This window comes from Osmia lignaria, chromosome 13 (assembly GCF_051020975.1).
Source record: "Osmia lignaria lignaria isolate PbOS001 chromosome 13, iyOsmLign1, whole genome shotgun sequence".
NCBI lineage: Eukaryota > Metazoa > Arthropoda > Insecta > Hymenoptera > Megachilidae > Osmia > Osmia lignaria.
The window spans coordinates 8,801,565-8,827,313 of NC_135044.1; the positions used below are offsets into that span (position 1 = coordinate 8,801,565).

Here is a 25,749-nt window from a genome sequence, read left to right on the forward strand (position 1 = left end):
TATAATTTTTAATTTGACCAATTCAACAGAAACTACTTTTACTATGTTGTAACATCAACTAGACGATAGAAACGAAGTATTTCAATTTGATAAAATGTACTATTACTTGAGAACGAATGAAAGATATTTTTATCGCATCATTTTAATGGTGGTCGTGTTTATTGAAACCATGAACTTCATAATATTTTCACGGTCAGAAGAGAAAAAACAAATTAGCACGGTCATGGTAGGGGCATGGAAAGCTTGTAGCGTTACAGGTGTAATCATAACTACACACTTGCGTCAATTGTAGGTGGGAAAGCTTCCCTTCTAGGAGAAGCGATTTCAATGCAATCGATCCCCTCCTTTTACACAGGAACTCGGGTATAGGTGGTCACCGCAGAGTGGTCAAGTTCAAAACTCGAGTTCAGTCGGCCATCAGCTACGATTGACGTACAATCATTGCATACATTGCGTTTCTCAATTACCACCGATTCAAAAATTAAATACCCGTGGACAAGAAACGACAATGAGCGTTGAAGGCGTCTGGCTGAACTACTTTAATTTCAATTGTAAAAATCGAATTTTACCGCGACGTAAAGGTGTTATGTATTAACAACTAATTGCATTCTCTTACCTTCTACAAATTTTTCTTGAATATCTTAAAATGTAAAATTCATTGCGATCGCTTTCATGTTATCGAACGAGAATAAAATGCAGAATACAGCATCAAAATGGACAGGTAAGGAACATAACATGAAATAAAAAGTTTTAAATAAGATTTCTTCTTTTCAAGTTCATTTTCTTGCACGTTAATAACACATATTCTGCATGAATCTCTTATAACTAATATTTTATTCTTCGTTTGAGGACAATGAATCGCCAGAAGGAATATTGAACATTTTTAGCCAGAGATATTCTGGCTAAATTTCTCTAACTGATTCGTTTAAACCATCATGTGTACCTAAAATTGAATGTAAGCGTATACATAATGTTATTGCCTATCTGGAACACGGACGAGTCATTAGCCTTGAGCCGACATTGACCCGATTTCGTGAGAAATATGAGCCTGGGTTAGTCGAGACTAGCCATCCTTCGTTCGTGTCATCTTCGAATTTTCAAATACAGTAGCTCCAGAAAATCCATCCACGGTGTTCGTCGAACCTTCCCTTCGTTTCGATTGAACCAGGGAAAAGTGAAAGGCGCCTTGTTACTTTGCTACATCAAAATGTCTCGGAACAAGTTTAGAAACCCTCTTATCTCTTTTTCACAAAGTAACGAGTTTAGTTCGATCAGGATATAACGGGTAAACATGTAAAATTCTTACCAGTGGTGTTATTCTAAATGGAATTTACATCAATGCAATTCTATTATTTGCGTGTTACACATCGTTTCCTCTTGGAAAAAGCTAACAGGAATCCTGTACCGTAATCTTATCTTCCCCTCGGGTTTTATACCGAGCGTAATCAGGAGGTACACACAGCCAGTAGAAGCTAATGCGTGGGCGATACATAAAAAAAGAAAGAGAGAAGAGAATAAAAATCATAATTCCGTCTAGTTGCGTTGCACGGTTATTTTGTACAATGAAACAGTCGAACGGTCGCAGCAGCACAGATAGGCTCAAGTGGCCAAGGGGCACTTGAACTGACGAGATAATGGACCGATTGTCGAGAAAGAGAAAGAATCAACGATACCAAACGGGGCATAATACATATATATATATATAACGCGGTTGCTGCAACCGTGATCATTCAATCGCACTTTCTTGTTTCTTTGCCTTCAATGACGCATTTGTGACGTCAATCGAAGGAGCAAGAAGCAACCCTGGCATACCTTCCATTGCATCTCTCCCTCCGCAATTTCTTCGACCCGGATATTCGGTCCTTGACTCCTCGTTTCCAGTTTGATGCTTCGTTTCACGAAATACATTATTTTTCGACAAGGAACAAAGAAGCAACCGAAGCAACACGTAATCGTCGCCCACCGGGAACATTTTACACAATTATTATTTACATCGACTCTAACCGCTATCGTTTCTATGTCGTCATTATTATGTATTACCATTTGTTGTTCTCAATTGTTTTAATCATTATCTATACGCGCAGTGTTGACCATTTTGTATGGGAAATAGAGATACATTAGGTCTAATGGTATAATTCTGAGATTAGATAAGAGCTGGTAATGACGGTGTTGGTATTACAAAAATTTATGTCACCTAGAACGTGTCGCCATAAAAGCGGTCTCGTTGTCATACTTTTCTTTTTTTACATAGGACTGTTGAAGAGTAGAATGAAATGAGTTACTGTAAGTAAAAAAGAAATATTTCTTTCACGATTAACACGTACATACCTGTTAAATACTCGAAACACTTGCGAAACTTTTGAAACTTTCAGCGCCCGCTCTAGCGGTTACGTCGCCCCGGACAAAAAGACAAATTGCCGCCCCTTAAGAATATATATTTTTTAAATACAGGTACATATTTTTTATTTTCAATAAAAATCAAATCATTTTATTTAAATTTTAATAAAAGCATATATTTAGAAAGAAACATATAACATAACGTAACATTGATAATCAAGCAGTATGTATTGTACAAAACAGTAGAAATTAATTAAGAAATATCTGTACCTAGCCACAAATTGTTAACCATATAATTTTTTACATTTTTAAATGCTATTAAAAATGTGTATTATTGCAAAATCAAAATGCCATTATTTTGAAAATAAAACAAGGTAAACTACGCTAAAATCACAAAAAAATTTTTTTTTTTTACTTTCAGTTCTGCAAACTTTTTTATTACATCTTTTAAATTTACAAACGTCCTTTACAAATTCTGCGTTAATTTTTCAATAATAGTGTAAATATTTTCAGCTTTTAGACATAAACAATATAAATACGCTAGGCACTGTAAATTTTTAGCGAACGAAAAAATCGATATGTGAAATTTTTTATTAATCGCGCATTTAACACATCAATATTTTTCTCACACTTACAGCCAAAATGGCGCCCCGGACAAACGTCCGGGTTGCTCGCCCCTAGAGCGGGCGCTGAAACTTTATTATCGAAATTTAACGTTTACCTCGTTCCAGTCAGGCGATCCTGTCGAACGATATGGTCGTTGCGAATCGATTGCGAAACAATATCGAAGTCAACGGAAGAAGAAATCCCCTTAAAAAGAAGGTGAATTTCGTAAAGAGGGTAGATTCGATCTACGAGTCGGACAGCGAGGAGGATCGAGTGATCGATAATTGCAAGGAGCAACGAATTACGTTAAACGAAAGAAAAAAATGTAAAGAAGATCGTACTGTTTCGGAAGATGACGACAGAGATCCTTTTAAATCGAATTGCAGCCGATTATTTAAACCGGGTCAGCTCATCAGGTTACGTTTCTCGTCTACCTCTTGCGTGGTCGATGGAATCGAACATGGCGGCCTCTACTATCGCGGACGCCGTGGTTGCGATTGGTTCAGAGTCGATGCGCTATGCGTCTCGCGTATTTCAAATCGAACGACGAGGAACCATGTGTTGAGAGGACGATGTGTATCCTCTCGAAAACGAAACGGTCGATGTGACAGCAAGCGTCCCTCAATTTCGAAAGTGAGCCAATTAAAGAAACTGTCGCGGCAACGGTCGGGCAAAGAATCGGAAGAGGAGACGGTCGTGGAGAAATCGAGGAAGCAAAACTCTGGGACGTCGTCTTCGGGCGTACAAATCACGCGTAAACGACGCGTCGGCATCGTGGAGAATCAGTACATCACCGAGAGTGACGGCGGTTCATCGGTATGCGAGTTGGTACGAGGTTTCGAACGGTTGTTCGGTGAGAGAGACGCCGGTAACGGGGTCACGATGAAGTCGAAAAAGCAACAGAACGTCGTGGAAAGCGTCGTGGATCCGATCGAAGAGAACGAGACTTACGACGAGTTCGACACGGTCAGGATGCCGGTAGTAAGATCCCTGAGCAAAAGCCCGCAAAGCGACGAGGGTATAGAGACCGACTCTGAACGAAGGAGAGGCTCCATGGCGCGTTGCTGGAGCCTCGATTCGGCCGCGGCCAGCGACGAGGACGCATCGCTGACCACACACCAACAGAAACGACACAAACTACGGGTCACTAGATGCTGTAGCTCTGATAGCGCGGTCTTGAGCGATGAGGATCAAATAAAAGGTGAGGGGGATGGAATCGTGCCACCAGTTGCTTTCTACAGTCAGAGCGACAGAGAGGGAGAGAGGGGAGACGCTCTATTGAAAACACGATTCCTGACCACGCGTGCTGTGTCAATGACATCATCGTTCCTTTCCTTTTTTTTTTTTCTACGCGCGCAGTTCTATTGACCCGTTGCATTTTCTATTTGTAATGGCGGTACAATTAAAATTCTTCAAATGCATTAGCAGTTCATACCTCTGTTTACTATTACATTAGACACTTGGAACGTTTGAAATAAAAATTTTTAAATAATCAGAAAATTTTGGTAATTAATTCTTACAGAAATTTAATATACTTAACGAGCAATCATTTGGCAGGATGGGACAGCACAAATATGGTAGAGGGAAGCGAGTCTGAACAGAACGAGGGAAGACCCAGATATTGGAGAACCCCGAGCGTAGTGGTCAGTGATTACTCAGATTATTCTTATCTTGATGAGAAGCTAGAGAGAAACGACTTGGATGTTGAGAAGTACGATGGAACCAGTGGAACTCCTAGTCAAGCGAGCAGTTGTTCTTGCTTGGATTGTGACGATATAAGAGAGTCTCTAGACAATCAATACCTACAGGTCTGTCGCAGTAGAAGACATTCGGATTCGTGCTGTCTGTGTCTTGATTCCATGAATGCAGTTGCTATAAGGTATTTACCTCTCATTGTTAGCTACATCTATATATTTGCACTGTTGTTAATGCTTGCCAGGCGTAATGCTTGAATATTTTTTTAGAAATTATAACGAGGCAGGAAATAGAAGGAACTCCTGTTTGGATAATCCCGATGCTTATTACTCCAAGCTAAACTCTCAGTTTGTACAGTACACACCGGACAATTCCTCAGAGCTGCAAGAGAAAGCCAAGGTATTTCTGAACATTCCACCAACACGGAAGATCTCAGACTGCTCTATCACATCTAGCCTTAGCGGGGATGAATCTGATGTCCCTGAACTGCAACAAGTTAAATCTACCAAGGTGAGCTTGAACATTACAATTTCTTCTTGGACAAAAGCATGTATAAATACCTTATTATTGATTAAGTGGTTATTTAAATCTCAAGAGAAATATGTATGTGTAATATGCAAATGATGGATGGGTTTATTTAAAATATAGTCTCCAGCTTATCCTTATGCGTCGGAATTGTCTTGTTTCAAGGAAGCGTATTTATGAAATAACTAAAGTTATTTTTAAGGGGGCGAGCAAATTGCTAAGGAAATTCAAGAAAAACTTTAAATAGTAATTACGCAAATCCATTGAACGGTTTTTCTCCGCTATTCTGACGTACTTCCATTCCAGGTGTATAAATATTTCAATGTTAAAGCGAAGGAGAAGCTTATGTTTAGCGTGATACCATCAACACGTTCTGTTGTTCGGCTGAACAGCCGCGTAATTTATCTTACGCAACGTCACACATTCTTCTGCTCCAGTTTGTGAACAAACGAACTGTTCATTCGTCGAATAATGAAACTCTTCTTAATATCTGGACAAGTTCAATGAAGTCGAGAACTCAGCCACATATATACATAGGGATATTCTTATCTACACGCTTATTCCTTTCGTACTACGTTTCATTCTTCTATATTTAACGCACATTATTTTTCATTTTTCACTTTTCTTTTTTCTTTGTAGCTTTCATCTGCAAAAGCTTCTGGTTTAGCTTAAAGAAACGGACGATAAAACGAAGAGGTATAGTTTACCAAGAATCCTCTCTCCGAGATAAACATGTTTCCGAAGAACGAAAATTACGAGCAATTACTGTTCAATGTTCGCCAATTTATTTTTCCCCATTGAACGGGAGGCTCTCGCGTGAGAGTGAAACGTGTTATGTTCAGGCGAATGAACATTCTTTTAGGAAGGTCTTGGAATCTGTTATGCCTCTCCTATTGTACGTGCAAACGTGCATCCTTGTCTTTATCTACGAATACTCGTTTAACATACGGATCAACGTGTTTATAAACCAGTTGCGCGCGTGTACGTTCGTTTTATGCATTCTTTGCGTGGGTTCAACCGGTGTCCACCGCGTTCTAGCATACTCGAGCGTAATACAGTATTAACACTTTGACGTCCTCGAGTTTTATGAAATCTACGACCTTTGTAACTACATATGTACACGTGTTTTTATATATAAACGGAGGACTATCAGATACAATTACATTAATCTACGCCATACGAATGGCTAATTAACCGACTTTGAAAAAAGGAAGGGTATATTTTTTTTTTTTTTCAAATTAGAATTGATAATTATTATTGTATATTTAACGGAGATAACAAGAGGTTCCTAGATTTACCAAAGGATCTCTTTTATCGTCTGGCTAAAATGTTCTTCGCTTTGAGAAAACATAGCGGTATTGACGTAGTTCGATTATCATCCGAACAAAAACTTGGTTCATAAACACTCCCGTAAATTCTGTTATTCCTTTCGCTTGGAACGTGGAAGAGGAATTCCGAAATTAAAGAAACAGATTGGCAAGGTTCACGACAGAAACAACCACCTTTATGATTTGAATATTTCATCTTAAATCCAAAGGAATAGGAATGAAATATAATCTAAAAGCTCATCTCATTTTTGTAAAAGAATAATCCAAGGCTCTTCTAAATCAAAGTATCAAAGCATCGCGTCAAAGAATTCATCCTTTAGTCTGAAAAGGTAAACCGACTTTTTACTTTCAAATATCGTTCTATTTTTTTTTTTTTTTCTGTTCCATACATTCACTGCCAAAAGTTCAACACCTCCAGTCAAGCTGGTATTCTAATGGCTGGTAAAGTGGTGAACAATTTTTGAAGATTCATAGAATTATCCATTAATATTGTTCATGTACTTGATTTATATTTGCATAGAGAATGATGGTAATTCTAAAGACATTCTGTATAGCATAGAAAGAGAGAGAGGAGGGCACATTGTTATTGGCAGCGCGTAGGACGCGATTTCATCCGCGAGATTCGAAGCTGGCCAACTCTTTTTGACCATTCCGTCTACTCTCTAATGGGTCAAGAAAATCGCGGAGTCGCGGTACGAATCGCAAACTGGAAGGTTCGTTTCTTCCAGTCTCTCCGACGTCTCTGCTCGTATCACCATCGGTGAAAGATACTTTGAATCGTTTCTTCGTTATTTTTCTTTCTAATTCTTATTGTGAACGTTTTAGTGAAAGTGGAGGATAAGATTTGTTGTCACGACGAATACCTGCAGCTAAAATAAACTGGAATATTCAGTGGAGTATTTTCGTGTGGCGGTAAAATCGAGGAGGTAATTCCAGGATATTTTGATGGGTTGAACGACGCTGAAAACGAGGATCAATCTCTGCATAGCGAAGCTTTATTTCGTCCCTTTTAGATCTTCAAATTCCTGATGTAGAAAATTTCTAAATTTCTCTTGCTTAACGCAACATTAAATGGTAACTCAATCATTATCATATTTATTAATTAAACTTTAATTGAAAGTTTCGGTTAAAGTCCTTTACCATATTGCAATGTGAAGCAGCTTTTGAAATCCCAGGTGACTAAAAATTGTCTGTTGTTTATGCGACCGTCGACAAGATATCAAAATATCATAGATAAAGAATCGTGGAGTATTTTTTAATTCATCTATATCTCCATCAACGCTTTGTCAGCGACTAATCGCCATCAGACAATTATCGTTTGTCTTTTAAGAAGGTATATAAATCAAATTTTGTCGGGGAAAAATTAATCAAGATATTGTCGGACGGTGATAAAAATATGCAGCAATCCTGCTATCGAAAAACAGGAAAGAATTTATCGCTCGGTTACTATGCGATTCGCGGTGCTTTCAATGAATTCGAATATCCGTCAATTGGAACGAAGGAAAGGAAGATATCGTCGTGGGATAGTGAAACATCGTGAAAGATGGTTATTTAAGACCATGAAAATCGAATATGGAGAGGAAAGGGAACTTAGGCTAGAGGATATACTCGACAGAAACGTCGACCGTGATTATTACAAGGTATTTCTTGCAACTTGTGTCATTTCTGTTGCTAAGATTCATTTGTCGAGTGTACCGAAAATATTTCATTATAGCTTGTGTCCGTTTCTGTGGCCTGGCATTTAAGCAATTTTTAGTAGACCCACGTTAATTTCCGTGTTAATTTCAGGGCAGAGTCTTAAACTTTCCATGCTTGCAAAATGCTTAAATAGATTCGTCTAAATGCTTATTAGATCTCGTTATCCGATTGCTGTTTTCATTTTCGAAAGTAGATTCTACTTTGATAATTTGGAAAAAAAGCAAGGACACCGAGTGCTCACAAAAATAGACGTAAGGTAGCCAGTCATACGAGACCGCAAATCAATCCCGAGAAAGATAAGTAGTGATAAAAGAAGGTATTTACTCCGACTCTGACTTTTATTTTATTTGTTTACCATCCATTTCAAACAAAAGGAATAAAAAACGATTGCGCGCGTATTACGCATGTTTAGTAATCTACGTCAAATCATAAATCTATTAACTTATTAATTATCACTGTTGATGCTATACATTCAGGGCCGGCCCTGAGCCTAATCTGCCTAGGCGGCCGTCCAGGGCCCCCCAAGGTCCAGGGTCCCCATAAGACTATTTTGCGTATAATGCAAGAAGAGAAATGTTTACTTGAATATTAATCGATGTAAATGCAAATCTAAATTAGTTATACAAGCTGTTATGTTAATTTTATAAATTTTATTTGAGCCACTTGTTTTATGTTATATATGTGAAGGGGCCCGCCTCTAAAAATGACTTGTTATATATTTCAATCATTCGTTATTCAAAAGAATGCTTCCTTCGATGGAGCCATCAATTATTGGCCCATTAATTTTGGAAAAGCTTAGAGAGAGCCTAGGAGATTAGGAGGCACAAGACATGATATGATGGTTTTAAAAGAATGAAAGATTGAAGAAAAACAGTGCCACCTTGTTGCGCGATACACGTGTGTAGGCCAGTTGACAGAAGAGTATGTCAAAACGCGTTATGAATAAAAGATTGACTGAAAAATAGTATTTGGAACGGTATGGCCCCCATTGAAAATTCTCAACTCGACTCAGCGCGACGTTTCGCTTTCGAAACATTCACAGGGTGACCCGAAAAAAGTGGATATCTTACAATTAGACCAGACCACTGCTGACATTTCCGCAAGGGAACAGTGATGCGCGGCCCGACTAATGCATCGGGTTCCCGACTAGTCGGGTCGGTTCGGTTCGGAAAACATCGGGCGGACTCGGGCGGGCGTCCGATACATGCGTGCAGTCGGGTAGCCCGACTATTTCGGGTTCGGTCGGGTACAGTCGGGCTGATTCGGACGAGCTCCCAAATTATCTTATTCCAAAATTCCATATAAAACAGATTTTGCACATGCTTATTGCAAGTATTAACAAGTAACATGAGAGTTGGGTCGCGGCCCGCGGGAACTCGTCCGAATCTGCCCGACTGTACCCGACCGAACCCGAAATAGTCGGGCTACCCGACTGCACGCATGTATTGGACGCCCGCCCGAGTCCGTCCGATTTTTTCCGAGCCCGCCCGAACCCGAAATAGTCGGGCTACCCGATTGCACGCATGTATTGGACGCCCGCCCGAGCCCGTCCGATTTTTTCCGAGCCCGCCCGAACCCGAAATAGTCGGGCTACCCGATTGCACCCATGTATCGAAGGCGCGCCCGAACCCGTTATATCGGGTACCCGCACACCCCCACAAGGGAAAGTAATATCCATCGCAGGAAATCTTTACTTTGGGATATCGCTTTCATCTGATCGAACAAGTCAGTGATAAAGAACCAGAATCGTTGCTACTATAAAATTGTGCTATATTTCATTTGCTAAGGAACCTCTTAAGGGAGTTCAAGTGTGGAATGCAATAGTTTCTTTTACATAACGAGATCGATTACAAAACTGACGTAAGAATCATCTTTAAGCCGTGGCTTGTTCCCTGTTTTTAGACGGCTCTTTATTTAACTTGTTCAACAAGTTGAAACATCGGATTCCGGGCTCGATAAGCAACGATATCGTCTTTTATTATGATAGAGCGCCATCGCGATCAAGATCTTAAAACAAACTGATTCAACTCGTATCTTCTTTTATCATTCCACTTCTAGTAAGCATATGCTTACTTCTTTGATAGTTTTTCCACTACTCGCTGATAGTATCAATTTCGAAGTTTTATTCAATGATACAGTAGAATAAAAGTTAAGCATAATTGGTAATTTCCGAAAATCGCAACTTTTCACCTAAGAACGTGACTAATTATGTTCTTAGGTGAAAAGTCGCGATTTTCGGAAAGTTTAATTACTTGTAACTTCTAAGTGACCGATCTCGATGAAATTTTCAGCATCCACATACCTTAATTGAATCTACGAAAGACATATTTTAAATTTTCATTAAAGGCTCGCATAAAAAAGCTGAGAAATTACCCTTCACTATTTTCTTTCACGATTTCGATAAACTGTAATTTTTTAAAACAACAAAAGCACATATCTTAGTAAATTAATTTGTATAACTTCTCAAAAAACCTGAAGTCATTTGGTGCAATTTTAAACGAGGTATTCTGTTTTAAACAGTGAGCGAATAATTTTGTGACCCACTGCATATTTATATCGGTGGCACCCAAAATCCCGACAGCCAAAACTCCATGTTCTTGGTTAGGTTAGGTTAGTTTTGTGTAACTTTTTGGAAGATTAGGTTAGGTTAGTTCTGTGTAACTGTTTGTAAGGTTAGGTTAGGGTTAGGTTTAGGTTAGGACACCCAAACTTTTGGGTGTCGGGATTTTGGGGTGGACCCATTTATATATGCTCATACTACCAAAGCTATAGGCTCACATAAAAAGGTTGAAAAATTATCCTTCACTATTTTCTTTCACGATTTCAACAAATTGTAATTTTTTAACACGACAAAAGTAGATATCTTAATAAAATAATTTGTACAATTTCTCAAAATACACTGGTGTCCAAAAGTTAATCATAATTCGTAAAATCCACGTAATTACCAATTATGCTTAACTTTTGGACACCAGTGTATTTCAGCCCACAGCAGTCGTGCATTCGTAGAAGTTTCAGAAAATCGAACGGTCATCGTGATTTGTTTGAAAGATGAACGAGATCGAGAAATAAAGATACGCGGACTATTTACAGCGAAACGAATCGCAAATACGTTACGTCAATCGAATACTGCTTCATTATGCAAGAGAGGACGATCCCTAAGAGTAACCGTACACCTTTTGTTTCCTGTCTGGTCGGGCGATCAGCATGATCGCGAGCATTCAAAAGAACAGAGATAGACGTAACTGGATGAAGTTGAATGAATCAGACGTCTCTGTGTGTCTCTCCGTTTACCGAGCTGACGGTTTGCATATTTTATGACTCGAAGAAACGACAGATTAAACGGCACATTATTAAAAAAGAAAAGGATAAAAATACCTTTACGTATTAACGACGACGAGCCAGTATTAGCTATTCGTGACTCTGACGTGTTCACTTTAATTTATCGTATCTATTAATTATAATTTCAGAACATATGAAACCTGGTGAAACTCCAATTTCAAATTATCCAATCATTCGAAAATTAAAGAAGATTACCTTGGAATAGAATTTTCAAATATCTTCTCTATAGAGAATATCCGTTCGTGCCGTTTGTAAAGCTAAGTCGCGGCAGATGTTGGCAGATGTTGACAGAGTCAAAGAAGCAGGATTATCACCTGTGTTATCGTGCACACGTTTTAGTCGGTTATGCAGCGCACGTGTTGCATACCATATATGTAATACATGCGATAGACGATCTATTATAGTAATACACGGACGACTGGTAACAGGAAACAGTCAATTCGGGTCACCGGAGGAAAAGCTATGCAACCGTGCATTGAACGTAATCGATCGCGGCCGATTCGATATCTTATTTCTTCTCAACCTCTCGATAGAATTACCATTGCAATTGTACTATGTTTCTACATGAAATTTCTGTTTGATCGAAAGTGGTTTTACCCTTTTATCTTGAAAATTGTAGAATCTTTTAAAGATTGAATATACTCTCACTGTGGAACATGTACTTGGAAGAGTTTCGAATGCACGAACTGTTTCAATTGTAATCCAAAGAATATTCCAACAGTACTAACCAGTTTATAGATAAAGTGAAAACGCAAAGTTACAGGTTCTCACGATTAGAGTCCCTGATCCAGGCAGCTGGTTATATAAAAGCAGAGATCACGTTTGTTGACGATTGCTCGCTCTTTGTCTTTCCTCAACCGTTCAAATTGTCTAAGCGTTGAATAACATAGGGACACGTAACTCTGCAGAAATTGATCCTCGTGTTGGAGTGAAGTTCAACCGCGTCAAGGCTAACAATCGTGTCCATGAGACGTGTGGGTATTGTTACGTGTCACCAAAGATCCAATCTAGGAGGTGATCGTACCTTCTGAAACAGTGGAGTATTTGTAAGAATAACAATGAACTGTTACTTTGCGAGTATTAATTTACTGAAAAGGCAAATTTTCTGAATAGTATATTCAGGTACAAGGATGACTTGCTTTGGTTAAACTAGGTTCGCCTGTTTGATTGACTTCAACTGAAATCACTCTTCGACGGGAACCGAATAATACATATAGAGTCTGAAACACGAGTGGTGGGAGAATTGTCCCTAACTAACAAAAGCCGTCCTTGCCCTTGGGTGTACTTATTTGGCGAAAGTTCCTCCTTGCTGCCAAAATCCTTCATCCAGTTTAACAAGATAGGCGGAGGTTTTATTCTGAGAATAACCATCAGCGATCAGTGATTCGCTGATTAAGTTACCGCCCATATAAACTTGGGTCGCGTCAAGAGCCGACTGGGAGAAATCATTAACAAGTGAAACGGGCCAGATCAAAGGTAGTCACGATTATACCCACCGCAGACACGATCGTAACACATTAGGGTTGAAATGAACATTTTCTTTCCTAAATCTGGGTGATTCTTTGACGAGGAGTTATTTTACCAGTATTCGTGTTGGTGAGGCCTGGAAAGAAATTGACAGCCATAAATAATAAGTGAATAAGTGTACTTACAATTCGTCATTTAACAATTAAAAAGTGTATACCTTGAAAATATTCAAGCAACAGAAATGAAGGATCTTAAACTTAAGAAATCTCTGCAACCATGGATAAGTGACGTTAACATCTGAACCGCAATTCTCTGTAAAAAGTAAAAGTAAAAGGGATCTCTGAAAGAAGGGAAATCTGAATTGCAAAGTGGTAAACCGGTGTTGCATCGTCGGAGAAAGGTAAAAATTACTCGTGGAATAAGCGAGAGGATGGAGTCGGAAGACAAAGGTGGAAACTCTAAATACACAGGTAGCAGAAGCATGTCGCCAACGACGTTAGCGTCGCCTACGTTGGCGACGCCGCCGACGCTGAATTTAATGGAACAGATCCTATTGGCGAAAATAGAGAAGCAAAATCTGCACGAGGTCGACAACAACGAAGTGGATAATAATCATGGAGGAAGAACGAGGAAGAATTTTCTTCTTCGTAGAACCGACTCGATGGACAGTCAAACGAGCGGGAGCACTTACAATTCTTTGCTGTCCAGTGATTCAGCATCGAGCAGCAATTTTTATTGCAAGTGCGATGATTGCTTGTTGGGGATCGCTGATGATTATCAACGTAGCCCGACTCCTGTTGGTAGAAAAAAGGTAAACTCTGAGATTATCTGTTTTATTTTTCCATCTTTCCAATCAACTAACAACCTTCCCACAGATCAATATATCTATTAGATAATACTATTATACATCTATCCCAATACTATATTAATTATGCATATTATTTTGTGGGCATTGGGAAAAAAATCGAACATAAAAATAATATAAAAAAAAAAAATATCGAGAGCGAGACTCGAACCATCAACCTACTGATTACACTGTCCAGCAAAGGGTATAGCCGGATAAGATGGTCAAAAGTACCCCCAAACCAAATTCGACTTGCTATGAACCATTCGATAGGTGATTAAAAAAAACCAGTCTGTGCCAAGTTTCAACCCTGTATCTCATTTGGGAGGGTAGTTACGGGTAAAAATGTAATTGCGAGGTTTTTGGCCAATTTCTCCTATTTAATGACATTCGAAATTTCTGAAAAAAATCAGAAACATTTCTATTTGTGAGACACATATTACAGAATGGTTTTGTTTGATCACCTATCGAATGGTTCATAGCAAGTCGAATTTGGTTTGGGGGCACTTTTGACCATCTTACCCGGCTATACCCTTTTAACTTTTTTCTGTTTTCCGATTCCCATTGGGTGATTCTTATAGCGTTTCGTACGCTGATTACGAATCTGCAAACCATTTTGCTCCTATACGTACAGTTTTTGAGAAATTTGATTTTGAAAAAAAAAACATATTTTTCAGATTTAACCAAATTTTCTGACGTAATTATAAAAGATATTGAAATTCTATTTATACTAAAAGATTCTGTAGACTTTCCTGAATACAACGATACCTATGTTTAATACATTGTAAATGTTTAAGTACGTTTAAACGATCATTGAACGCGGAGGAACCCCGATTTGGCACCAATTTTTTAGGATATTTTTCAATTTATCTGAAAAAGTAAAGGTCCAACGTAAAATCGAATTATACCACGCGATAGAGCAGATTTGTATTTTGAAAAACTACCCAGAGAAAGTTGCAACATCTATTTTTTTATCAAGCCAGAAAGCGTGATAGCTTCGCTGGACACGAAGTACCGACAGTGGCGCTCCGCGTCGGGACTTAAAGCAACTACATTAGGCGGGACGCCGAGGAACCGTCCTGATGCGGAGCGCCACTGTTGGTACTTCGTCTCACGCAAAGCTATTTTGCTTTCTGGCTTAATAAAAAAATCGATGTTGCAATTTTCTTTAGGTGGTTTTTCAAGATAAAAATCTGCTCTATCGCGTGGTATAATTCGATTTTACGCCGGATCTCTACTTTTTCAGATAAATTGAAAAATATCCTAAAAAATTGGTGCCAAATCGGGGTCCCTCCGTATTCAATGATCGTTTAAACATACTTAAACATTTACAATGTATTAAAGATAGGTATCGTTGTATTCAGGAAAGTCTACAGAATTTTTTAGTGTAAATAGAATTTCAATATCTTTTATAATTACGTCAGAAAATTTGTTTAAATCTGAAAAATGATTTTTTTTCAAAATCAAATTTCTCAAAAATTGTACGAGTAGGAGCAAAACGGTATGCAGATTCGTAATCAGCGTACAAAACACTATAAGAATCACCCATTCAGAATCGGAAAACAAATTCACTGTTGGACAGTATTTCACGTTACGCCATCAGCCATTTGAAGCGTTGTTCATTTTTATACGCAAATTGTTTATAACGGAGTACAGCGATTTTTATTCAATTTTCATGCAATTTTCTCGGAAAATCTCGAGGGGCGCGCGCTACTGCTTTGGGAAATTAAATTTGGAGAGGACATCTTCAAATACTGCAAGTTTCAAAAAAATCCGTATCCCGTCGATCGCGCCCTCCCTTTGAAAGATCTCGATTCTTTTTCATTTTTTAAATTGCTCAGCTTTCAGATATCTTATCCTTTAAAAAACATTTTAAACGCTTTAGAATTTTAAAAGGTTGACGACTCCAAGGATCGAAGTTATTAATTATCGATTCAGAGGAAAGAAAAAAAAGAAGAGATTTCGAAATCGATCGAGTCAAGGTATCGATACGCGTTTCACTCTCATTCTGTATGCTTTGGAACAATCCAATATAATTAAATGCAAAGAGCTCGACAACCGGATGATCGATTAGAAAATTATGATCGATTGGCTAATCAATCCGAAGGACTAAATCGTTTGAACTTTCTTTTTATATCCATCTAATTTTCTCCCTTTTTATCAATCTCTTGTATATTACAAATTAAAAACTATTAATTAACTAGCTGACCCGACAGACGTCCTGTCTAAATTTCAATAAATCGTTTTGTGAATTTGTGAAAAGCTATTGAAAATGTGCCAACAAAGTAAAATTGAGAAAAAAAAAGTTTCCCGGATTTTCCATTTTTCCGGGCAACTTTTCCAATTTTTCTTTCCCTAAAAACCTTATTCGGACTATTACCAACATTAAAAAAAAAATTAGCCAAATCGGTCCAGCCGTTCTCATGTGATGCACTTACCAACGAACAGAATTTAATTTTTATTTTTTATATAGATTTCAACACGTTACTGCTTGATTTTCACAATTCTATAATTGTCTATGTTCTAGATATAAGAAAGCCGGATAATTAGTATGAAATAAAAAGTTTGTGCAACTCTAGGGAGTAGTCGCACTAGTATGGATTGATTAGCGATCGTTCCCCTTTTCGTTCACGATTTCTTCTTGCCTAATCGAGCGCGCGGTCCAATTAGACACCGATCTGAAAAAAAAAAGAGTTCTCTTCAAAAGCGGAATGCTGTGCTCTGCTTATTTGGCGATCATGATTTTCGCCAATTAACCAGAAAACGGCTAATCAGTGACGGTAAATCATTAATCACGCATGATACCGGTAACTCGTATTTCAATTAAGACAAAACAAAAAACAAGTTATCGTATTATTATAAATTTGAATAATCAACGAGTACGAAAAAAAACTTGATCACGCTTGGAAATCTTATAAAGTTATTTTTAGAAAGTTACAAATTTTCAGAGAGAATAAATGTTGCCCATGTGTGAAATTTATTTCATTGACGTCACCTAATTGTCCACGCGTGTCCATTTTTACCGATTCATATTACTTTTCCCGATGGTTCGAACCTTGGAGGAGCATATCATCGAATATTTCTTTGCCGTAACGCATTTGGGTCAAGGGTTTTTGTTCCTCCTTTTTTTCTTTTCGTCGATGCTTCGGATACACATGACAGCATAATGTGGAGTTTTTATTACGTACTTAATAACATTTAAAAGTTATTAGTATAAATGACTGAGACGCGTATAATGATTTATGAAAGAAAAATATCGCGTCAGCTGATGATCAACATACCTGTACCCTGAGTTGCATTGAACTTGTCGCAGTGAAGTTGGCTACAAATTCACTAACGCATTCACGCCGCGTCGGTGAGTGAATGCGTGGCCAACTTCACTGCGACAAGTTCAATGCAACTCAGTGTACAGGGTGTTAAGGGGCCATATCAGATGATTTTCGGGAATTTTTTTTTTAAAGAAATATTACAACCAATGTTTTTAAACTCCAGGGATGTATTTAGTTACAAATCATATATCTATAATAATTTTTTGGTACAAAAATAATCAAACACAAGCGACTTATTCGCTATCTCCCAGGACTCCAAAAAAAAAAAAGTTGCTGCACTGCTGCAGTGATTGCCGTCGTCTAAGTGCTTAAAATGAAAAATAATAAAAACGCTGTTAAACTAGAAGGTATTCTACGTACCATGAACTAGGATTTTTGAAAAATATCAAAATCTGACGAAATGGCGAAGTTTTGAAGAAAAGTTTGGAATGTAGCCTAAAAGAATAGTAGTTTTTATAGTGCCAAATTGACATTTTTCATCCAATCAAAAAAATCCTACTTCATGGTATGGCAAAACGTGTACTGAACACGCTGAAAAAAGTTTCGAGCCGATGCAACAATTTGTATTCGAGTTAGAGCTGCAGCAAATTTGAGAAAAACGCGATCCATCGGCGGTAAGCGCGTTTCTGACATGCCAGCAGTTACTGTTTAGAACGCTGCCATTCCTAAACTATTTGAGATTCGACCTTAAAATTTTAATATGATATTCTAGAGAGTATAGACTTTCAAAAATTGCAAAAAAAAGGTCGTTTTTCCAAAAGTGTTACACTGGTATAGCCCCTTAAGGGGTTGCGCCTAGTTGGGAGGGGGTAATTTTCAAGATTTTTTCTTGCCGTCCTAATAAATATTTACTATGAAGTGAAATATACCATCGAAAAATACATGTTTCAAAGAAGTTCTAAGATTTTTTTAAAAGTAAAATGTTAAATAATGGGACGCCCTTTTCTCGAGATCACTTGCGGTGGCCACGATTTCTTCCAAACCGTTTATTTGAAATCAAAACCAAGGAAGATTGAGTTAGTATATTGTATTGTTAAAGGCCTGAACGAAGGATTTTTAATTCCGTTGAAAAATTTCTTTTTTATCGCAAAGAAAAGGAAATTTAACCACCTCAAAAATCAGATTTTTCAGTAAAATTCTTGTCATTTTGGTGAAAATCAAAATTTCGGGTAAATCTACAGAATTACGGCTTCTGCGAAAACGGTATTTTAAACATTTTTTTAAACAATATATTTACTTACAAATAACTATTATATGACGACGCATCGCAAAAAATTCATAAATAAAAAGTTTATTAACATTTGACGTTATGGAATAAGAAATTTGTTCTTATAAAATAAAAACTTGCTAAGGTTTCTTCATGGACAATTCTAGATGTAAACAAATACTTTATTAAATTAATATCAAACACAAATTCGATAATTGTTTATTATTTTTGCATGCGCCTTTTACACTTATCTTTTTATAAATATTGAAGTATATTTTGACCAAAATCTGATAAAAAAACAACCGTTCTTCTATAAATTTACCAAATTTCGCAAAACCCTTCGTTCTGGCCCTTAACAATACAATATACTAACTCAATCTTCTTTGATTTTGATTTCAAATAAGCGGTTTGGAAGATATCGTGGCCACCGCAAGAAGAGCAAAGAATTCATAAATAAAAAGGTCATTAATATTTAAAGTAATGGAATAAGAAATTTGTTCTTATAAAATAAGAACTTGCTAAGATTTCTTCATAGACAATTCTAGATGTAAACAAATACTGTATTAAATAAATATCAAACACAAATTCGATAATTGTTTATTATTTTTGCATGCGCCTCTTACACTTATCTTTTTATAAATATTGGAATATATTCTGACCAAAATCTGATAAAAAAACAACCGTTTTCACAGAAGCCATAATTCCATAGATTTACCAAATTTCGCAAAACCCTTCGTTCAGGCCCTTCAATCTTTGATTTTGATTTCAAATAAGCGGTTTGGAAGATATCGTGGCCACCACAAGAAGAGCTGTATTTCCTTCATTATTTAACATTTTACTTTTACAAAAATCTTAAAACTACTTTAAAATATGTATTTTTCGATGGTATATTTCACTTCATAGTAAACATTTATTAGGACGGCAAAAAAAAATCTTGAAAATTCCGTGATTTTCCCGATCCCAATTAGGCGTAACCCCTTAACAATAAAGGTGGAAAACAGCATAGAGTAAGGCTACTTCCGGTTGCTCGAAAGACCCGTCGAACAGTAGATCGCCCCAACGTTTCATCCACTCCTGATAATTCCGCTAATGACGCTAGCAAGCGCTAGTTAATTAGTCGATGACGCATTTCGATCGCTTGACTCCGGTTCGCACGAGCTCGCTGAATGGTTTCATCGTGAAACTCGTCTACCACAGCGATCAACCTATTAATTTACCTATAAAATAAAGGATTCTTTAAAACAAATCTCCGCTCTACGAGCCCGGTGATCATGGTAACATTTAACTAGTGAAGAAAAAAATTCCTTATTGTGCCGAGTGAAAAATCAACGTTAGTTCATTCAAGAATGAAACCTTCAATTTCATAGAATCGTTTCATTTGTAAAATTGTGAGAAGTGTACTGGAAAAGGATTTATAGATCCTTTATTAAAATTCTTCACTGGGATGATGTAAAATTTCATTAAAGAAGTTGATTATCTTCAATTAATCGGATTTATCTGTGTAATGTGTGACAGTAAGTGATCCATAGTGAGTATTATTATTTCTTTCTTAATGAACGTTGATCTTGAGATTCTCAAGTCCAAGTAAATTTCCTTGCAGTTTCAAAGTAACTCTATAATAAAAAGAAAAGCAATTTTCAACACCGTGAAGATGATAAATTCTCTCTCTCTGTTAAAAGAAATGCAATCTTAAGCTTTCGTTATTGACATGAAATTGACATAATAGACGATTGAAGATTCGGTGGACTGATTGACTTCCGGGGTGCTACTTTAGGCGATTGGGTGAACAGCTGATCGCGTGTAGCCGTTTGCTCAAACGAACACGCGTAGATACGTAAAATGCGCGCATTAAAATATTATAATAAACTAGCATAGCTACCCATTCTAAGAAAAAGATACGTTGTGTTTGCTTATTCAATTATAATATTAAGGGGTTGAAGTTTATCTTATTTTGTTTATTATTTTATTTAATAACATAAACAAATAATGTTTACATATGGTTGAGTCAGAAATCTTCCAAAAACCATAATTTGGTTCTTTTTCATTTTTAAGTTTCAAATGAATACTTGCACTTTTTCCATCATTTTTTTCAAAAAGAGGACTTTAAAAATAATCAAAATTAATTTGACTACTAGGAAGTCAAAGGGCAAATTTTTTCTTCTACTAGGGGTCATATTAGGTTCGTTCTCTAAAACTCGGTTGATTCAAAATCGTTATCGGTATTGCATAGAGGAAGTTCTCTTAGATCTGCGAACGGACGCGCGATAAGGGTCATTTGCCAACAATTCTTGCATTATTAATTGACGAAAATTATAATGAAACAATTAGGTGTTAGGCGTTGGAAATAAATAATTGGAAACTCGTGAAAAAAAAACATTCCAGATTTGGAGCTTCTTTCCTTACAATCGCGGTCTTGAATCGGTTAAATAGAAGTAAATGTATCGCGAATTGAAAGCGTCACGTTTGCCTCAGCGATATTATGTAATATCATGGTCGAGGAACGCGCAACCTAAGCGACGCCGATTCATCGCAAATCGCGTCGCAAGCCGATAACGATATTCGTCGAGACGATTAAAACATACGATCCGAAGAAATCCCATGGATCTGAAAGCCGACTGTGAGGATACTAATATTATTAAAGGGTTACACCTAGTTGGGATCGGGTAATTTTCAACATTTTTTTTGCCGTCCTATGAAGTGAAATATACCATCGAAAAATACATATTTTAAAGTAGTTTTAAGATTTTTTTAAAAGTAAAATGTTAAATAATGGGGGAAATACAGCTGTTCTTGCGGTGGCCACGATATCTTCCAAACCGCTTATTTGAAATCAAAATCAAAGATTGAAGGGCCTGAACAAAGGGTTTTGTGAAATTTGGTAAATTTATAGAAAAACGGTTGTTTTTTTATCAGATTTTGGTCAGAATATACTCCAATATTTATAAAAAGATAAGTGTAAGAGGCGCATGCAAAAATAAGAAACAATAAATAATAAACAATTATCGAATTTGTGTTTGATATTAATTTAATAAAGTATTTGTTTACATCTAGAATTGTCCATGAAGAAACCTTAAAAAGTTCTTATTTATGAATTTTTTGCGATGCGCCGTCATATAATAGTTATTTGTAAGTAAATATATTGTTTAAAAAAATTTTTAAAATACCGTTTTCGCAGAAGCCGTAATTCTGTAGATTTACCCGAAATTTTGATTTTCACCAAAATGACAAGAATTTTACTGAAAAATCCGATTTTTGAGGTGGTAAAATTTCCTTTTCTTTGCGATAAAAAAGAAATATTTCAACGGAATTAAAAATCCTTCGTTCAGGCCTTTAACAATACAATATACTATCTCAATCTTCCTTGGTTTTGATTTCAAATAAGCGGTTTAGAAGATATCGTGGCTACCGCAAGCGTTCTCGAGAAAAAGGCGTTCCATTATTTAACATTTTACTTTAAAAAAAAATCTTAAAACTAATTTTAAACATGTATTTTTCTATGGTATATTTCACTTGGTAGTAAATATTTATTAGGACGGCAAGAAAAAATGTTGAAAATTACCCGATCCCAACTACGCGTAACCCTTTAAGATCATTGCCAATGCGGCATCCGCAGTGAACGTATTAAACCATATCGTATCTTCGGTAAACGATACGATTACGGATCGTTCATTTTCACTTGTCATATTTAACGAGGGGGACTCGCGATTGCAAAGCCGACAAAATTTTGCGTAACGCGATTCCGATCGAGCCGAGTCGCATCGTCGAATAAAAAGTGGCACACACGGTTCGTTCGCTTTCCACGCTCCTCGAAAGAAGAAGAGACACCCGTTGTGGGTGGACACGTCCAGTCTGTTCAGTTACCTCGATTCGGTCGTAGCTCGTGATTAAAATAATTACAAAGAAGCATCGAGAAACGAAAGTGTTCGCCTCTTAAACCGTCGTTCCTTTTCCTTCTTTCTTTTTCCTCCTTTCTTCGTCGGTTAATTAGTTCTTGAAAAGCATGCTCACATTTGGTGGTGTACACAGGAAGGATAGAGGCTGGTTGAAAGAGAAAGTGTCTCGATGAAATTGGTGATTATCTGTTTGGTTCTGGTGAAATCGTGGGATCCTTTCATGATCTGAAAAGAAAATTTACACGGTTATTCAGGTTGTCCTGACACATAGGAAATTATAGTCTTTGCGGTTGTAAATGAAAATTGCTACTTTGGAGAAAACCTTTCAAGAAATTGTCTTATTCTTGGAAGTATCAATAGAGATTGTATAGTCTCTGACGGTTATAATGTTTAAATTGTAGAAATGCTTGGAGAACTGTTCAGGGCGCTATAAATAAACGTTAGAATCTTGTCTTAAACGACAATTTCATTCCAATGGTCGCCGATATCTCTGGAACGTTCTAAAAAGAATAATTAAAAAAAGAAAAAGGGCTATCCATTTATCTAACGAGGATCAAAGATGCAAAAGACTTACGATAGGATAACGATACCAAAGATAGTGGTATGCTCTAAAGCAAGCGTCGACGAGCGAGTGGACAGCGGTGAGGATTGCGAGAGAAGGTCATTGAACCAAAGGAAAATGATCAGATCACGAAATAGAAGGCACTCGAGGCGATTCTCCACGTCGATCGTTGATCGTCGATCACCATCCTCTTCTCGTAGCCCGTCGCCATCGTTTACCAGATCTCAATCGCACACCGAAACGTCCAACGACGATCATGACCCTGAAAATGATCAAAACACGTTCCCCAATGAGAGTAACACCGTTGAAACAATACCGTTGAAGAAGAACGGTTTCTTGGATAAAACGGACAAGAAAGAAGACGGTAATGAGAGAACGAGAATTAAGATTGATCATGTGAATGACCTTAAGTCCTCCGGCAAAGACAGCACCGATTGTACGAGCAGGCATTCCAGATGCTGTAGGTGCAGCAAAGGTCAGAATAACGGAGAGGAGAATCGTTCGGGATACCAACAGTATCTTCAACTACTCCAAGTGCCACAGAATAATCTGGAATGGGGAGAGGGCAGCGGTGATGACCTCAGTTCTGAGTGGGAGTCTGACCATACGGATAGGTCTAACGAGCGTACAATCCCGAAGGTAACCGGCGAGAAATGCTAAGAGAAACCGTCATTCATCTGAAATAAAAAGAAACGAATGTCTTTAGAATCATACGTGTAATTAGGATAAGGTGTTTTTCATTCAAGCCTATCTCACTAGGTTTCACATCCAATGGTCTGAAGGACCTCGTGGATACTTTTGAGAGATTCAATTAAAAGAAAAAATGGTCCTTAATTTTGTTGCAGTCTTCTGGCTGGAGAAAACTTAGGAACATCGTTCACTGGACACCATTCTTCCAGACCTACAAGAAACAACGGTATCCCTGGGTGAGTACCATGTTTAATCCAACGATTAAAATAGTGCAACTAATTCTGATGAAATCAAAATCAAACCAATCTCTAACAGATGTGTTGTTTCAGGTACAATTAGCAGGGCACCAAGGAAACTTCAGAGCAGGACCAACGCCAGGGACGATTTTAAAGAAACTCTGCCCCCAGGAGGAAGCTTGTTTTCGTTTGTTGATGAACGACGTGTTGAGGCCTTATGTGCCGGAGTTTAAAGGTGTATTGGACCTGAAGGAAGCAGAAGAAGGTAACGCCGAGGAGACTGAGTCAGCAGAGACGCTTCAAAAGGACGGTACCGGCGGAGACGCTATAAACAAAAGGACAGTGGTATCCTCTTACTTGCAACTCCAGGATCTCCTCGGTGACTTTGAACATCCCTGCGTGATGGATTGCAAGGTCGGCGTCAGGACGTATCTCGAGTCGGAGCTTGCCAAAGCCAAGGAAAGACCTAAGGTAAAGAAACGTCAGCAGAAGATGATTTGAAACGAACCCAAGTCAAGGCTGTTCTTTGGGGGGGATTTTGAATGAAAGGGATCTGAAGGGGTCAAGGGGAATGCGCTGAAGATGAATTTCCGATTCCGGAAGTTAGGTTAGGTTTAGGTTAGGTTAAGTACAAAATTTTCATGTGCTTAGACTGCAGCTGTATTGGTTTCCTTGTCCCCCGTCGTCTGTAGATCTGAACCGACCCTTCAGTCAAGCCTTTAGGTCGATCATGAGCGATATCCAGCGGGTGGGCGTGTAAATCGGGTTAAGTGGGTGCCGATGGTTCCCGCACTTCCGGGACCGGATATTAGGTTTCCTCCAAATATACTGCTTTCCTCCAAAAAACCTAATCTAAACCTAACTTCCGGAACCGAAAATTCGTCTTCGACGCCTCCACCTCGACCCCTCCCCCCTCCTTCAAAGAACAGCTCAAGTTCAGAATCATCTGTATCGAATGGTAATATAAATCAGTTAAGGTGTTTCGATTTCTGAATACAGTTACGAAAAGACATGTACGAAAAAATGGTACAAGTGGACCCAAGCGCACCGAGTGCCGAGGAACGTCGCGTGCAAGGGGTGACAAAACCAAGGTACATGGTATGGCGAGAAACGATATCCAGCACTGCCACTCTGGGTTTTCGCGTTGAGGGTATTAAACTTGCTCATGGAGGCTCGTCGAAGGACTTCAAAACGACTAGAACTCGAGAACAGGTTTTTTACATTCTTACATACTTTATGGAAAATGTTATTTGGAAAATAAAATTATCCCATAATTTGATTGTCAGGTGACAGAAGCGTTGAGACGATTCGTGGAAGGTTATCCGCACGCAGTACCCAAATATATTCAGCGTCTGAAAGCGATCCGAGCCACGTTGAAGGCGTCGCCGTTCTTTGCTTCCCACGAGGTAGTTGGATCTAGCTTACTATTCGTTCATGACGCCAAAAACGCTGGCATATGGATGATAGATTTTGCAAAAACATTACCTCTGCCTCACCACTTGCCACGTATTCATCACGACGCTGAATGGCAAGTGGGAAACCATGAAGATGGCTACTTGATAGGCGTGAACAATCTGATAGACATATTCCAAGATATATGGAACTCTGAAGAAACATAATTGCACCGCATTTCCCTTCAGGACACACGCATTCGAGCTATAAACGAAGAGAATATCTAATCAATAACATGCAAGCTTATTTATCTGTAGAGACTTTCTAGTGTATGTTGTGTCTGATAGAATAAGGATCCAATAACAAGGTAATCATCTTTAAATCACCTTACCTCGCACATCAGTATTAGTGTGTTTCACTATTGAATATTTATTCTTTTGGACTAGGGACGTGCGACCCGACTAGTCGGGTCGGTTCGGAAAACATCGGGCGGGCGTCCGAGACGCAGTCGGGTGGCTCGACTATTTCGGGTTAGGTCGAGTATAGTCGGGCTGATTCGGACGAGCTCCCGCGGTCCGCGACCCAAGCAATAAGCATGTTT

General features: G+C 38.1%; 1 protein-coding gene and 2 long non-coding RNA genes across 12 annotated transcripts; 1 reads left to right on the forward strand and 2 right to left on the reverse strand.

The window, feature by feature from the left end:
* On the forward strand, window positions 1–25,375 carry IP3K2 (Inositol 1,4,5-triphosphate kinase 2). Of its 7 annotated transcripts, XM_034319414.2 has the most exons (8): window positions 11–721; window positions 3,069–4,144; window positions 4,501–4,822; window positions 4,908–5,148; window positions 23,676–23,756; window positions 23,850–24,227; window positions 24,756–24,968; window positions 25,043–25,375. In XM_034319414.2, exons 1-8 carry the CDS (start codon window positions 714–716, stop codon window positions 25,373–25,375), a joined length of 2,652 nt encoding a protein of 883 aa, XP_034175305.2. In that variant the 5' UTR covers window positions 11–713. The 7 variants fall into 7 exon arrangements, with proteins under 7 accessions (XP_076547897.1, XP_076547898.1, XP_034175305.2 ...); XM_076691786.1 differs by lacking the exons at window positions 11–721; window positions 3,069–4,144; window positions 4,501–4,822; window positions 4,908–5,148 and adding exons at window positions 13,229–13,395; window positions 13,466–13,806; XM_076691782.1 differs by lacking the exons at window positions 23,676–23,756; window positions 23,850–24,227; window positions 24,756–24,968; window positions 25,043–25,375 and adding an exon at window positions 5,470–5,607 and having other exon boundaries at window positions 1–721.
* LOC143306020 (uncharacterized) lies at window positions 1,015–5,598 on the reverse strand. 3 transcript variants are annotated; one of them, XR_013063295.1, is made up of 3 exons: window positions 2,780–3,072; window positions 1,307–2,423; window positions 1,015–1,148 (listed from the first exon to the last, which is right to left on the reverse strand). It is a non-coding gene; the product is annotated as an uncharacterized LOC143306020 (long non-coding RNA). The 3 variants fall into 3 exon arrangements; XR_013063294.1 differs by having other exon boundaries at window positions 1,067–1,197; XR_013063293.1 differs by lacking the exon at window positions 1,015–1,148 and adding an exon at window positions 5,459–5,598 and having other exon boundaries at window positions 1,411–2,423; window positions 2,780–5,380.
* On the reverse strand, window positions 22,353–24,793 carry LOC143306021 (uncharacterized). Of its 2 annotated transcripts, none has more exons than XR_013063296.1 (4): window positions 24,655–24,793; window positions 22,843–24,614; window positions 22,579–22,768; window positions 22,353–22,493 (listed from the first exon to the last, which is right to left on the reverse strand). It is a non-coding gene; the product is annotated as an uncharacterized LOC143306021 (long non-coding RNA). The 2 variants fall into 2 exon arrangements; XR_013063297.1 differs by having other exon boundaries at window positions 22,357–22,493; window positions 22,591–22,768.
* Window positions 25,376–25,749: the final 374 nt, after the last annotated feature.

What these genes read in the sequence shown, in the direction of transcription:
- IP3K2 (XM_034319414.2), top strand. An exon ending in ATGAATGCAGTTGCTATAAG is followed by an intron (nt 4,823 to 4,907) that starts GTATTTACCTCT and finishes ATATTTTTTTAG; the next exon opens with AAATTATAACGAGGCAGGAA. An exon ending in AACAAGTTAAATCTACCAAG is followed by an intron (nt 5,149 to 23,675) that starts GTGAGCTTGAAC and finishes ATTTTGTTGCAG; the next exon opens with TCTTCTGGCTGGAGAAAACT.